This window comes from Setaria italica, chromosome IV (assembly GCF_000263155.2).
Source record: "Setaria italica strain Yugu1 chromosome IV, Setaria_italica_v2.0, whole genome shotgun sequence".
Taxonomy (NCBI): domain Eukaryota; kingdom Viridiplantae; phylum Streptophyta; class Magnoliopsida; order Poales; family Poaceae; genus Setaria; species Setaria italica.
In genome coordinates this window covers 11346482-11360318 of record NC_028453.1, presented here as the reverse complement: position 1 = coordinate 11360318, position 13837 = coordinate 11346482, and the positions used below count along the sequence as shown (strand labels likewise).

At 51.8% G+C, this 13837-nt stretch overlaps 1 protein-coding gene across 1 annotated transcript; it reads left to right on the top strand.

The window, feature by feature from the left end:
- Positions 1 to 708: 708 nt before the first annotated feature.
- Positions 709 to 2392, top strand: LOC101785644 (3-ketoacyl-CoA synthase 5-like). Its single transcript, XM_022825738.1, has 3 exons — positions 709 to 1350; positions 1434 to 1576; positions 1662 to 2392. Exons 1-3 carry the CDS (start codon positions 744 to 746, stop codon positions 2202 to 2204), a joined length of 1293 nt encoding a protein of 430 aa, XP_022681473.1. The 5' UTR covers positions 709 to 743; the 3' UTR covers positions 2205 to 2392.
- The last annotated feature ends 11445 nt before the right edge of the window (positions 2393 to 13837 follow it).

Below are 13837 nucleotides of genomic sequence, written 5' to 3'. Positions count from 1 at the left end.
CCAAAATTCAAGCAGTGGAATAACCTGTGACCCAGACTTTACGGAGTAAAAAAAATTCCACTAAATTTATCGACATTTTATTTCCAGCTGCCAACGTCATTTGTAAGCACCTTTAGGAAATCTTGTTTTATTAAGCCACTGCTTGCCAACAATTTTTTTTAAGATACCACCTTGCCAACAGCCAACAATTTTGATAATACGATCTGGCACTACATACTATTGACACTTTATATTATGTCGTCCTTGCACATGCCGGGTCACGATCGGCGCCAATCCAATCAATAATAACATAGAAATTCATTGTCTCATCGACTGTTTTTTTCCTCGTTCTTGAAAATAGCCATTGCCTTTTGTTCTAGAGAGAGTCAAGTCTCTGGATCAGTTACGCAGAAAAATATCGTGTAATTTTGTGATGAAAATATTGTAATATATATTGCAACCATGCTATATATATCCAAATTAAATTAATTATAAAGAAGGTGATGCTGATGAAGTTTGCATCTAGAAAACATTGAAGTCACGACCACATCAAGAATTGATTCGACCCAATTCATGGCATGTCATTCATATCTTTCAAGCCTTTGGTGTAGGAAGGCACGATTTTTATTTGCCTCAAATGTTCTCCATGTTGTTTTAATGGCAATGAATAAACGCTATGAAAGACATATACCCCTTTAAAATCTTGCACACCCTCCAGTCTTTCTTCAGATGAGCCAAGACATTTCATAAGGAGCTTCAACAACATGAACTCACCATCCACTATCAAGCACTACAAATACTTCTTCCAGGTTGTCACGAACAATTTTGTTGTCACCGTTGTTGTGGTACTTGGAACCATCCTCTTGCTGAAAGCCGCACAACTTGGCCCTGCCCAGATTCTCGCATGGCTACTGTCAGTTCGGCATGCCCACCTGTTTTTAGTCACCTTCCTTCCAATTGGCTTAGGTACCCTTTACCTCATGCACCGTCCTCGCAGTGTATACCTTCTGGACTATGCTTGCTTCCGTCATACATTTGATTGTCGTACCCCCATGGCCACTTTTGTCGAACATGCTCACCAAATGGCATCCTTCGATGATAAAAGCATCCATTTCATGAAGCGCATGCTTGAGAACTCTGGTCTTGGTGATCAGACCTACCTACCACCTAATACCCACTACATTCCACCAACTTACACGTTGAGTGATGCCCGTGACGAGGCTGAGCAGGTTATTTTTTCATCCATTGATGACTTATTTGCTAAGACAGGCATCAGCCCCATGGCAATTGACATACTCGTCACAAACTGTACCGTTTTCAATCCAGTGCCATCTTTAGTTGACATCATTGTAAACAAATACAAGCTAAGAGGTGACATCCATAACATCCACATCTCTGGGATGGGGTGCAGTGCAGGATTGATTTCAGTGGAAGTTGCCAAAAACCTCTTGCAGGTTGCTCCCCAGGGTGCACATGCACTAGTGGTGTCTACGGAGATGGTCTCATACCAGTTCTACACAGGGAGGAACCGTGCAATGTTGCTACCAAATGTCCTATTTCGCATGGGTGGGGCTGCAGTGCTATTGTCAACATCAAGGTCTAAATCCCGTTTCAAGCTCATGCACACTGTACGCACAATCACTGCCGCCCGAGATAAGTCTTATCAGTGTGCATTCCTACAGGAGGATGACACGGGTGAAATAGGAGTCAACCTGTCTAAAGACCTTGTAGCTATTGCTGGCGAGACGCTACAGGCCAACATCACGGCAATAGGGTCCCTTGTTCTCCCATTCTCGGAGCAACTGCTATTCGTTCTCTCTCTAATTGCTCGCAAGTTGTTGAACAGGAAGACAAAGCCCTATGTTCCTGATTTCCGGATGGCCTTCGAGCACTTTTGCATCCATGCCGGTGGGCGAGCGGTAATTGATGCTGTCCAGCGTAGCCTTTGTTTATCAGATGAGGACGTTGAGCCTTCACGGATGACGCTACACCGTTTTGGGAACACGTCGAGCAGCTCTGTGTGGTATGAGCTTGGATACATTGATGCTAAGAGTCAGATGAGGAAGGGTGATCGAGTATGGATGATTGGGTTTGGATCAGGATTCAAGTGCAATAGTGTCGTGTGGCAGTGCATCCAGCCTGCTAGCACCCTAGATGGACCTTGGGCTGATTGCATTCATGGGTACCCTGTAACTGTAGGCATAACCAAAGTGGCCAGCAGGTAAAAATGCTTTGGTCGAGGATTAAGACACCCATGCACGTTTGTAAAGGTCTTGTGATAGTATAGTGTTAGGTATATGTGGTGTGATCCGTGAGCTGTACTTGCCGACAACACGTAATAAGGCGTCTATTTTCAATCCAAGTCTTCCTTAAACATTGTATGTTTATCTATGGAATAATTGAATTTCGCTCATAATATGTCCTACAAATTAGTTACCAATTTCATTTTATTGTGAGAATGGACACAATTCCATGTGGTGCACCGTTGGATTCACCTCTGAAACAAGCCTCCTTTGCACAGGACTCGCGACCACTGCCGTGTGGGCCTGAAGGCAGCTGGGACCACACGCCAATGATCAGATTCTCTCTATAGTGAGAAGTTCCTTATTTGCCATAAAAATTTACATCGCTTCCTTATTTGCCATGGAAAAAGTTTGTTACGATCGGCTCAAAATTGCATTCCTATTTGCCATCAACAAATTTAAATTGATATGAAAATACGGTTTTACCCTTAGGACATAGGAACACATTGTTGTAAAGTTTGACCGGCTGCATATGCATAGTGTTAGGAGGAAATATTAACAACCTCCTAATGCCCCTTAAAGCAACAATCATGAAGACCCGGGCCCACCTGCGATAATAACGATTACCACCAACCCAGCAAAGGCAGAGAGCATCCTACTCCGTCTCGCCCGACCCAGGGCCCCGGGGTCGGACACTCCCGACCCCTCGATGACAGAACTCCGTCTCGCCCGACCTGCGGTCCTAGGGTCGGGAGCGCCCGACCCCTCGCCGTAGGACTCCGTCTCGCCCGACCCCGGGCGTAGGGAGTCAGACTCATCCGAACCCACAAGATAAGTATCCGCCTCGGGCGCAGACCGCCAGACGAGGGCGCGGATCTCGTGGGCCGCTCACCGATCTTGCCATAAATGCGCCGCGGCTCTGGCGTGTAGAAAGGCGCCCGCGCTCCTCGATGTGACCGCCACAAGTACCAGGGTAGGAGTCTGTAGCCGCGACCGCACAGGCTACAGTGCCCGCAGCTCCCCCTATTTCATCAAAAGGCACTCATGGCCTGCGCCGCCTAACACATGAGGGAGTTCCGCCCGCTCTCACGCCCCGCGTATCTGGCAACAGGGACGCGACGTCCGTGTTCCATGGGCCGCAAGCAGGACAACAGGGGTCAGCCGTCTTCCCCGACACGCACAGTTGCCATAACCGAACACCATCATCATGCTTGGCGGCAGTGGTCGTCAGGAGGATCGTCGACAGGATCCAAAGGCAGCTGCCCTCCTCCGGTGGACGCGCTGACAGGCGCTGAAGGCTGGAGCAGGAGGTGGCGACACGGGGACTTGGTCCCTCTCCTTGTATTTTACTTAGTTAGCTTATCTCTTTTACTTCTCCTCACGCCTGGCTCATCTGTAACCTCGAGCTCTCCTTGCGCTATAAAAGGAGAACCGGGAGCCCTGAGACAGAGGACTCTCAAGCCAACAGAACACACACACACTCACCATTAGAGCATCAGTGCACGCCCAAGAGACTTGGGACCAGCTCCCTCTCTCGCCTGTTTGTAGCCCCTACTACAGACCCCGCGTGGGCAACACGAGCACATCCCGATACTGGACGTAGGGCTTTCCTTGCCCGAACCAGTCTAATCCCGTGTCTTCCCATGCCACCATCCGAAGCCTTACGCGCATAAAACAAATTTACTCGCCGTAGTCTTGATCCGCTAATCTTGACCAGGACAGTTGGCGCGCCAGGTAGGGGGCCTTTGCGCGTACATCACCGGCTTCAGATGGCCAGCCACGACGCCAGCTTTGCTCCAGGCTCCCTCGTCCACTTCGGGAGCTTGGACTTCCTCACCACGGGGGAGGGGATCGAGCTGATCCCTCTCCTTGTCTTGCCCGCTCGCCCCGTCATCTCTGGCTCCGCCGCCGGGATAGTGGCGAGCGGCCGGGCGCGCGCCGAGGGGCCTCCTTTGGAGGAGCGGCCCTTCGGGCTGCGCAATGCCACGGCGACCTACGGTCATCTCCTGGCACGGTCCATGACCGTGCCGCCCGCGAGCAACGAGCTCGTGGGTGTGGCGAGGACCACTTCAGATGCCAGCTCCAACAACGGAAGCCACAACCCCTCGCGCGAGTGCTTTCAATGGCCGATGCGCACTCCGAGGGATCCAATGATGACAGCACCGAAGGGAGATAGCAGACTGCCCCACCGCGCACCGTGGCTACGACTGGGGCCCTCGCCAGGGCCCCGGTGCGACCACGACAGCTGGAGGCGCGCGCGGCGCCCCGCTAGGAAGTCGAGCGCCCCCGCAACGAAGGTGGGGCCCACCAATGGGCGCGCGACGTCCAGCAACGCATTTGCGCGAATGAAGATCGCCCTCAGCTCTTCGCCCGTGCCAACCAGAATATCGCCGCAGCGGCGGCTCTACTCCGACGACTCCCCGAGCCGGCGACACCCGAGGAGCGTCAGGTGCACCAGGAGGTACGCAACCTGCTCGAGTGCGCCGCCGTCCAGCAGGCGGAGAGCTCCGCGTCCCGACGACGCGGGCAAAAAACCAACAGGGCAGCGCCCACCGCACCTCCCGAGAGGTGGGGGGAGTCTATCCATCAGCCTCCTCCCAGGGCGAACCAGGCCGCGCCCGCTCGACGGACACCGCCACCCGCAGGAGGCGGGGCTTAGTCCCTTCACCAGCGCGTCGGCGCTGTCTGCGACGCCCGCGACACCCTAGATGTGTGGAGGCGCTCCCGCACGGACAGGGAGGAGGGGGTGGACCGCGGCTACCATGTCCACCGTGGTGGCCGCTACGACAGCGAAGAAGATGGTAGCCCGAGACCCGACCCGGCGGAGCCCAGGGCCTTCTCTGCACGCATCCTGAACGAGCCATTCCCGGCGCGCTTCAGGCAGCCCACGAACATGGCCAAGTACTCCGGGGAGACGAACCCCGGCTTATGGCTCAGCGACTACCTACTTGCATGTTAGGCCGGTGGGGCGGATGATGACCTGTTTATCATCCGCAATCTCCCGTTCTTTCTGGCCTACTCGGCGTGAGCCTGGCTGGAGCACATCCCTTCGGGTCAGATCCGCAGCTGGAACAACCTGAAGGAGATCTTCATGGGGAACTTCCAGGGCATGTACATGCACCCTAGCAATTCCTGGGACCTCCAGAGCTGCCGCCAGGGGTCAGACGAGTCCCTCCGGGACTACATCCGGCGCTTCTCCAGGAAGCGCACCGAGCTCTCCAACATCGCGGACGCCGACATCATAGGAGCTTTCCTGGCAGGAACATCCTGCCGGCCCCTTGTCCACGAGCTGGGACGCCGGGGCCCGCGGACCACGGAGAAGCTCCTCAACATTGCCACCAGCTTCGCCTCAGGCAAAGAAGCCGTCGGAGTGATCTTCGACCGCTCCAAGGGCAAGGCGAAGCGAGAGGAGGACGCCGACGAGGGCACCTCCAACCGTCAACAGAAGAAGAAGAACAAGCAGTAGCGCGAGGCTCCCCTCATGGCCGTTGCGGAACGCAAGTGGGGATAGACACCCCCAGAGGGCACCCCTGGTTTTTTCGACAAGCTGCTCGAGGAACCGTGCCCGAACCATGAGTTCCCAGCGAAGCACGCCTACAAAGGCTGCAATCTCATGAAGCGGTATTTTGTTGGTAACCCGGTGAAGGGCGATCGGAGACGGAAGCCCGACGAGGAGAAGAAGGATCGCGTGGAGAAGGAAGATGGCTTTCCCAAGGTGGACGGCTGCTTCATGATCTTCGGCGGGCCGGCGGCTTACAACTCCAAGCGCCGCCGGAAGCTGGAGCGCAACGAGGTCTATGCGGCCGAGCCTGCTACACCGGCTTTCCTCGACTAGTCGGGATCCGCCATCACCTTCGACTGGTCCGACCACCCGGGGCACGTCTTGCAGCCAAGAGGCTACCCGCTCGTCATCGACCCCATCGTCGGTACAACACGCCTCACCAAGGTGCTCATGGACGGAGGCAGCGGCCTCAACATCCTCTACACCGAGACTCTCGACGCCATGGGCATCGACCGCTCCCGCCTCTACCCCAGCAAGGTGCCGTTCCATGGCATCGTGCCGGGGAAACAAGCAATGCCTCTCGGGCAGGTTGACCTGCCCATCACTTTCGGGACCCTTCCAACTACAGGAAGGAGGTTCTCACCTTTGAGGTGGTGTGTTTCCATGGAACCTACCACACCATTTTGGGGCGGCCGTGCTACGCCAAGTTCATGGCCATCCCCAACTACACCTACCTCAAGCTCAAGCTGCCGGGGCCCAACGGGGTCATCACCATCGGCACGTCTTTCCAGAAGGCGTACGAGTGCGACGTAGAGTGCTGCAAGTATGCCGCAGCCATCACCTGCACAGAGGATCCTGCAGTCCAGCTCGTGGAGAGCACCGAGGACCAGCCTGTCTCCAAGCAGTCGCACACCTCGTTCAAAGCCACCGAAGGCGTCAAGGAGACCCCTCGACCCCAGCAGCTTGGAACATAGAGCAGCTAAGATGCTTCTACCCTTAGTCTCTTTTTCCAAGTTTTGTACATACATACTCCTGTAACTTGATAAATTCACGGGAAGAGGCAGCTTTGAGTCGATTTTGTTCGAGTTTTCGTGCCAAACTCAGGGATATCCGACCCTGGCTCTGCCCCTGGGTCGCATATCCCTCGGGGGCTATCAGGGGCTCCGGCCCAAGTCACTTGATGTCTTCTCAAAACACCTTTTCTCCGAACCGACCCTCTTCCTAAACGTTTGGGCGTGAAAAGGAGAGAGTGCGCAAGCGACGCCTAGGCAAGGCTGATCGGACTGCGCAAAACCTATGCCCCAGCGGCTACGGTGCCTTCGCTCATCAATGCTTAGTGACGCGCCCGACCCGCACCCTAAACTTTCCAAACCCAAAAAACAAGAAAGAGGATAAAAAAACTCTTTTCAAAACAATTTCATAGAAAAGGCCTATGCGGCCATCACAAAAACAAGTTCAAAGTCAAACTAACTGTTGGCGCTAGAAATCGGTCAACCGAACCCCAGCGACCGACACACGACCCGGGAGAATCTGCTTAGCTCCTGTTCGGGTGAATGCCCTGGTGCGGTTCGCGCGGCGTGCCAGCCAATCTGACCTGTTGATTGGCAAGGAAGAACACGTGTCAAATTCGGTAACCACGATCGGCTAAGTTTCCGATCGAGATAGCTTATCGGCAGATCAGCCGATTTACTGTGATGATGAAATCGGCTATAAGACAGCACGATCCCTGTAGCTTCGTAAGCAGACAAATACTGAAGCAATCGGTACAAAGCTTATGAAAACAGTACTAGGAAAAGATCTAATCGGCAACGAATGGATCTGACTACAGAAAGCAACGAAAGCCGATACTACCGATTCCTAGCAGGATAACTGATGATAAAAACTAGAAAAACAGGTAAAAACCTATGAATCTAATCGATATCGATAACTGATGAATAAATCTAAACGAAACGACAGCGATGCGCCAGAAGTTAAAGCTTAGATATTACTCGATAAACGGAACTTACAGAATCGGCCGGAGATCAAGATGATGCAGCCCTGCCAACCCGCACGAACTCGTGAGAAGGAAAAGTAATGGCGAAGTCGCCTGCTTGACAGTAAGTACGAAGAATAAAGTAACTTGTTGTATTGATTGATTGTTGTCTTACAGATTTACAAAGGTAGCTATTTATAGCCCCGTACAAATAATCTTTCTTAACCGAGTAGGACTCTATCTCTAATTCAAACAGAAAACAAATATCTACAAGCACAATCCGTGTTAAACTAACTACCCCACGCTTCGTGGGCTGAACTCCACCTTATCTTTCCACCTAACCAGGCCCATATAGGCCTACTTTAGTCTTCCTTCCTGGTCGGGCGATTTCTTATCAGCAAAGGGCTGCCAATTGGGAACCTGAAGCGAAGCAAAAGCCACTTGACCGATTCCACACTGTAGCACCTTTTGACCGATTCCCAACTGTATTCTTTCGATTTCTTCCCTCTTTGACGCCGATTCTACTGATGACGAAATCTGACGTCAACACATGCCCCCCAGTTTCGGAGTAAAATATAATCTTTTATTTCGAAATTCTTCATAACTTCTCCTCCGAAACGGCCGCAGTGAAAATATCCTTCCGTTTCGCGGTCTCCCGGCTGATCATTGCAATTTTTTTGAAACGGGCGCCCACGACGGCCACTACCCCGAAAACTTGACGCGCCGGCGCGGTGAAAATCCCTTTTTTACCCTTCTTTCAGGCACCCTATAAATATCACTTCACCGCAACTCATCTTCAAGCTCACATCTTTTCTCCATCGCACGCACCTTCTTCTTTCTTCAATCTCGCCACCGAAGTCTTCCAGTTCTTCCCCTTTCCCTTCAATGGCGACCCCTTCCAGTAACTCCCCAGCACGCGACGCCGCAAGGACGACTCCTCCGGCGGAGGTAGCGACGGTCGTCACTTCTTCAACAGATGCAAGGGCTTCATCAGAAATCCCAATGGCGGTTCCCCTCACAGCCCCATCATCTGCGCCAACGTCGGCGGCTACGCCGATTACTCAGAACTTTATCCCGGAGGTAAATACCGAATCCGCCCCTTATCGGCAATGTTTTAGATTTACTCCTTATATTCATATACCCTCTTTTCCCTTTTTTAGGCGGTTAGAGATAGAATTACCATTCAACTTACGGATAGTCCCGGCCTTGTTTGTCTTGGTCCTATGGGAAACCCAGATCCGGCGATTCTTATAGATTCGGAAACTGACCGGATTCCTTTCAAACGGTCCGATATGAACTTGAATCAATGGGCAAGTACTTTTAGATCTTGGCCGAACGAAACCCCTGGTTGGAGGGAATGGTACCAACGGGTAGCCGCATCAAAGAGCGTTTCATGGGATGAGCTCAAAATCGGCCAATGCATCAACCTTTCTATGTCACAAATGGAGAAAAACGAGCCGCTGGTGATGGCAGCTTCCTATTTTTGGTCTGATGCCCTTAATGCATTTTTATTTGGCCATGGTCCTATGACCCCCACCCTGGCCGATGTGGTCCTCTTGACTGGCTTAGATGTATCCTCCCCTGACGCGCCTTATCAACTTCTGAACGTTCCGTCGCATCGGCTGGACACAAGAGGAATCGGCGGCTGGAAGGGCTTCCTTAGTGAAAACCAGAAAACGGGTACTGTTGATAACAGGGAGCACACCGCTTTCCTGTTAATGTGGCTTGAAAAACACTTCTTCTGTGGAAGAGCCGCCGGCCCAACAACCAACACTCAACCTTTAGCCGAAGCACTGTCTAGGGGAATCCGCATTCCTCTCGGGAAACATCTTCTGGGTGCCGTGTATCACATGCTCCACCAAATCGGCACAAAACTTTCCAAAGGGGAATCAATCGGCAACCCAGGTGGGCCTTGGTGGTTCGTCAATTTATGGTTGAACCTCTATATGAGCAGGATCACTCGGCAGCCAGTGGACCGTATGTCATTTCCCAATATTGAATCGGCAGAAGACCCTACAGAGCGTCGCCGATGTATGTCTTATGGCGAAGCAGCGTCAGCTTTTCCAGGTTGTGCATATTCTGCCACAAAAGTAGCCGAATACTTTCGGTGCTTTTATAACGGATTCAATGAGGACGCCACTATCTGGTTCCCATACCAACGAGACATCCCAGTCTTCGAACTCCCCTCCTGCTTCGACTCGACTTCTGGCCGATTCGATGAAGGCCTTTATGAAGAGTTGATCAAACCAGGACTTTTACCGGCCAACTTCTTCTCGGGGAAAAATGCCCCCACATATGAGTTCTACAACCCATCTACTGCTGCTCGGCAATTCGGCATGGGTCAACTGCCGATACGAGTGTATTTTGCTGGCCAAATCAAGTTTAGAGAAGCACTCAAATCTGGCCTGGACTATTGCCGGCTGCGAGACCGAATTCCGGATTCCAGTACGATCAACTTGAATGAATGGCTATTATATCCATTTGCAACCCAACCTTTCAAGCTTTGGTGGGCCGAATGGAAGCAATTCTTATTCTGCAATTCAGCATCGGCGTACTGCAACCTTCTGGATCCATCCAACATTGACCCCAACGCCGAGGTATTTTTGATCACTGACTGTACTCTTTTCACCATAATTTGAGCACTTAATGATTTCATTTTTCTTTTAGACTGGGAATCAAGCCCCTCCCACGCACAGCCGCAGTGGTCGGCTAATAGAGAGCTACCCGTACACCACTTACCCTCTCATCGGCTATGACGCTCCATCGGTCGATGTGATCGCTGGCCGATCGAAGAGAGTTCAGAAGAAAGTCGTCAAAAAGACCAGTCGCTGAGTTCGGGCTCGTACAGAATCGGTAGACCCTCCTGTACCCACATCGGCAGAAGCTTTAACTGCACCGTTCCTGGCCACGCAAAGTACTGATACTCAAGCCATTACACAAGCCGGAGCGGCAGCCGCCTCACTACTGCTGGAAGCTTTACAAGTGAGTTCAAGCTTTTATCTCTTCCGATTTGTCAACTCGGTGATTACTCTTGTTAACTCTTTGTACTTCTCAGGATTCTTCTATAGAAATACCACAGTCAGCAACAACTCGACCGGAGGCCATCACGCCCCTGCCTTCATCCACTGAGGTACAGTACTTGTCTTGTGGTCTTCTTTCGAGTATTTGCATAAGATTTTTAACCGATCCTTCGACGCAGACCATCGGCACACCAAGCGTCCCTCAACAACCGATTCCTTCCCAGGGAGCCGGTCCGAGCACAGTGCCGATTGTAGTAGAGTCTTCTTCATCGGATGAACCTATGACTCAGGTCACTGAACAAGGTACAACGGCTCTACAAGTGCAGCACGAGGAAATCCGTTTTAAGAGGGTAAGTTCTTGAACTAACCTCACCAGCCGATTTACTCTGCCCCCCTGCCGATTTACCATTTACTCTGCCCCCCCTGCCGATTTACCCCTTTTCTTTATTCTTTCAGGAACAGGACTCTCCCAACAACAGTCTCTTCTCTTTCGCGGTCGCTCTCTCTGATGATGAGGAGACTTTTTCTCGCCAAGTTGCATTGAGCTCCGTCCCTGACGACGTCCGGGCTAAGCTTATCAATATCCGATCCCTCCTTCAAGGGGATATCGGCCGATTGGTAGAAGATGCTTCGCCGATTCGGCAGCTCTTTAGTGACGTCAGTGGACGTGTACCAGAGGAAGCGGAAGAGGCGTTGGCACCGGCGGCTTTTATTGAGTCCATGAGGATTCCTGTTTTTAGAGCCCTTCGTCATATGGCCGATCGCGCGAAACTGGCCAAGATTCGTGAAGATGAAAATGCTTTCAAGCACCAGGCTCGAGAAGCAAATCGGCGGATCCATGTCTTGGAAGATTCACGGCCGGCGATCATTAGTGAAATAGATCGCCTCAAACGACGGAGGGCGGACCTTGCCAAAGAGATGGAACAAGTAACCAAAGCCATCAGCGCCGAAGAGAGCAGACTTCAAGAATTACCTTCGGCCATTGCCGATTTGACACGGGAGAGGCAGCGTCTTGCTCAGGAAGCTCTGAGGCTCCACCGCACCGCATCGGAAGTCCCCGGATCGGCAGAAGAAGACCAACGGGTTCTCGACTCTGCCGATCAGATCCGACGTCGGGCCGTCACGGCTATCGATACCCTTTTGGGTAATCTGTAAAACTCTGACCGTTTTGTACGAATATTTACTGCCTTCCTTATTACCGATGGGACGTGGCTTCATCAGATTTTACTGTGTCCCTCCATAAATATCGACCCCGGCGCTTCCTTTCCGATAACACCGATTTGGCTTCTATCTCATTTCTCCTCTTCCTCTCATCGGCGCAACCACATTGTCATGGCCTCGTCATCGTCTTCCTCCGTCAACCAGGTGACGCTTCGCCTTCTCTCTTGGATCTCTAGGAATAGGATGTGCCGTCTTATGCCTTCTTTGTTCCAGCCTCAACGCCTTAGTCCGGGACTCGTGCGTGCCATTGAGTGCATACATTCTGAGGACCCCTTGACTTTGGAGGACAAAGCTCTGATTTTGGCTCATCAAGAGGAGCTCGAAGACCATATTACCGCAGAAGCCCGAGTGGTCTTGGATGCCGTGGTGAACGAACACCGCGATCGATCTCTAGCTACGATGGGTCGCTGCCGTAATGTTCCCGAGAGTGACATTACCTCGACGGCCTGCTCGGTCTTGGACTTTCTGGAAAGGAATGGTGACTCGCGGGTTCCTACCGCTAGGGCCCGTCTGCTTCCTCCGAACCCGCGGCCTTCCGTCGACAGGGTCCGCATGCTTCCTCGGCCCGTTGCTCTGGCGGCGGCGGAGGCCTCGCGCCCTCCCACGGATCTCCCCCGTCAAGTCGAAGCAGAGAGTTCCATGAAGGCCATAGAAGAAGACTACATCCGGCTCATGATAGAGTTGGGTAGGGCTGAGAGGGAGCGTAAGAACAAGAATAATTAGTTGTTGTATTTTTTATTCTAAGGGCGACTTAGTGTTTTGTCGGCCATGTAATCAGTCGCCCGTACCGAATGTAATCGGCCCGAATGAATGTAATCGGCCATCTATGAACGTACTCGGCCAATCTGGTCGATCTCATGTGAATCTCAAAACCGAGTTGTGTCGGTCATATTTGACTGTGTTTATCTCTTTAGGCCCCGACCCATATACTCGGGAAATACCTTTTTAAATATCTCCCATTCAGAGCCCTAGTGAATTCTTCCCCCTCTGTTGTTTCCAAAATATATGCATTCCCAGGGGCGCATCTGCCGATTCTATACGGCCCTTCCCAGGTAGGAGACCATTTGCCGAATTTAGGATCTTTCGACCCGATCGGTAGTACCAACTTCCATACCAAATCTCCAGGGGAGAACTGTTTGACTTTGACCTTTTTATCATACCACCTGGCCACTCTTTTTTTGTTCTCTTCGATGCTTATTAGAGCTCTCAGTCGTTGGCCGGCCAAGTCATCAAGTTCTCCCTTCATCAGAGCCGAGTAGTCATCGGCCGACAATTGGTCTTGCAGTGAAAGGCGCCTTGATCCTGCCCTTGACTCCCATGGAAGCACTGCATCATGACCGTATACCAACTGGTAGGGGGATAACTTGGTAGCCCCGTGACAGGCCATCCTGTATGCCCATAGGGCTTCGGTTAAACCTAAGTGCCACTTCTTAGGGCATTCTTCAATCTTCCTTTTGATCAACTTGATTATTCCTTTGTTGGAAGATTCTGCCTGACCATTGGCTTGAGCGTAATACGGAGACGAATTCAGCAGCTTGATGCCCATATCGGTCGTAAATTGCTCAAATTCTCCCGATGTGAACATTGTTCCTTGATCGGTCGTTATAGTTTGAGGGATACCGAATCGGTAGACGATGTGATCCCTTACGAAATCGGCCATGATAGCCGAAGTCACATTCCTTAGTGGGATTGCCTCCACCCATTTGGTGAAGTAATCGGTGGCGACCAGAATAAATTTGTGCCCCTTGCTTGATGGCGGATAAATTTGGCCGATAAGGTCTATTCCCCACCCTCTGAACGGCCATGGTTTGATGATGGGGTTCATGGCCGATGCGGGTGCACGCTGGACGTCTCCAAACTTTTGACACTCCTGACAACCCTTATAATATTTGAAACAATC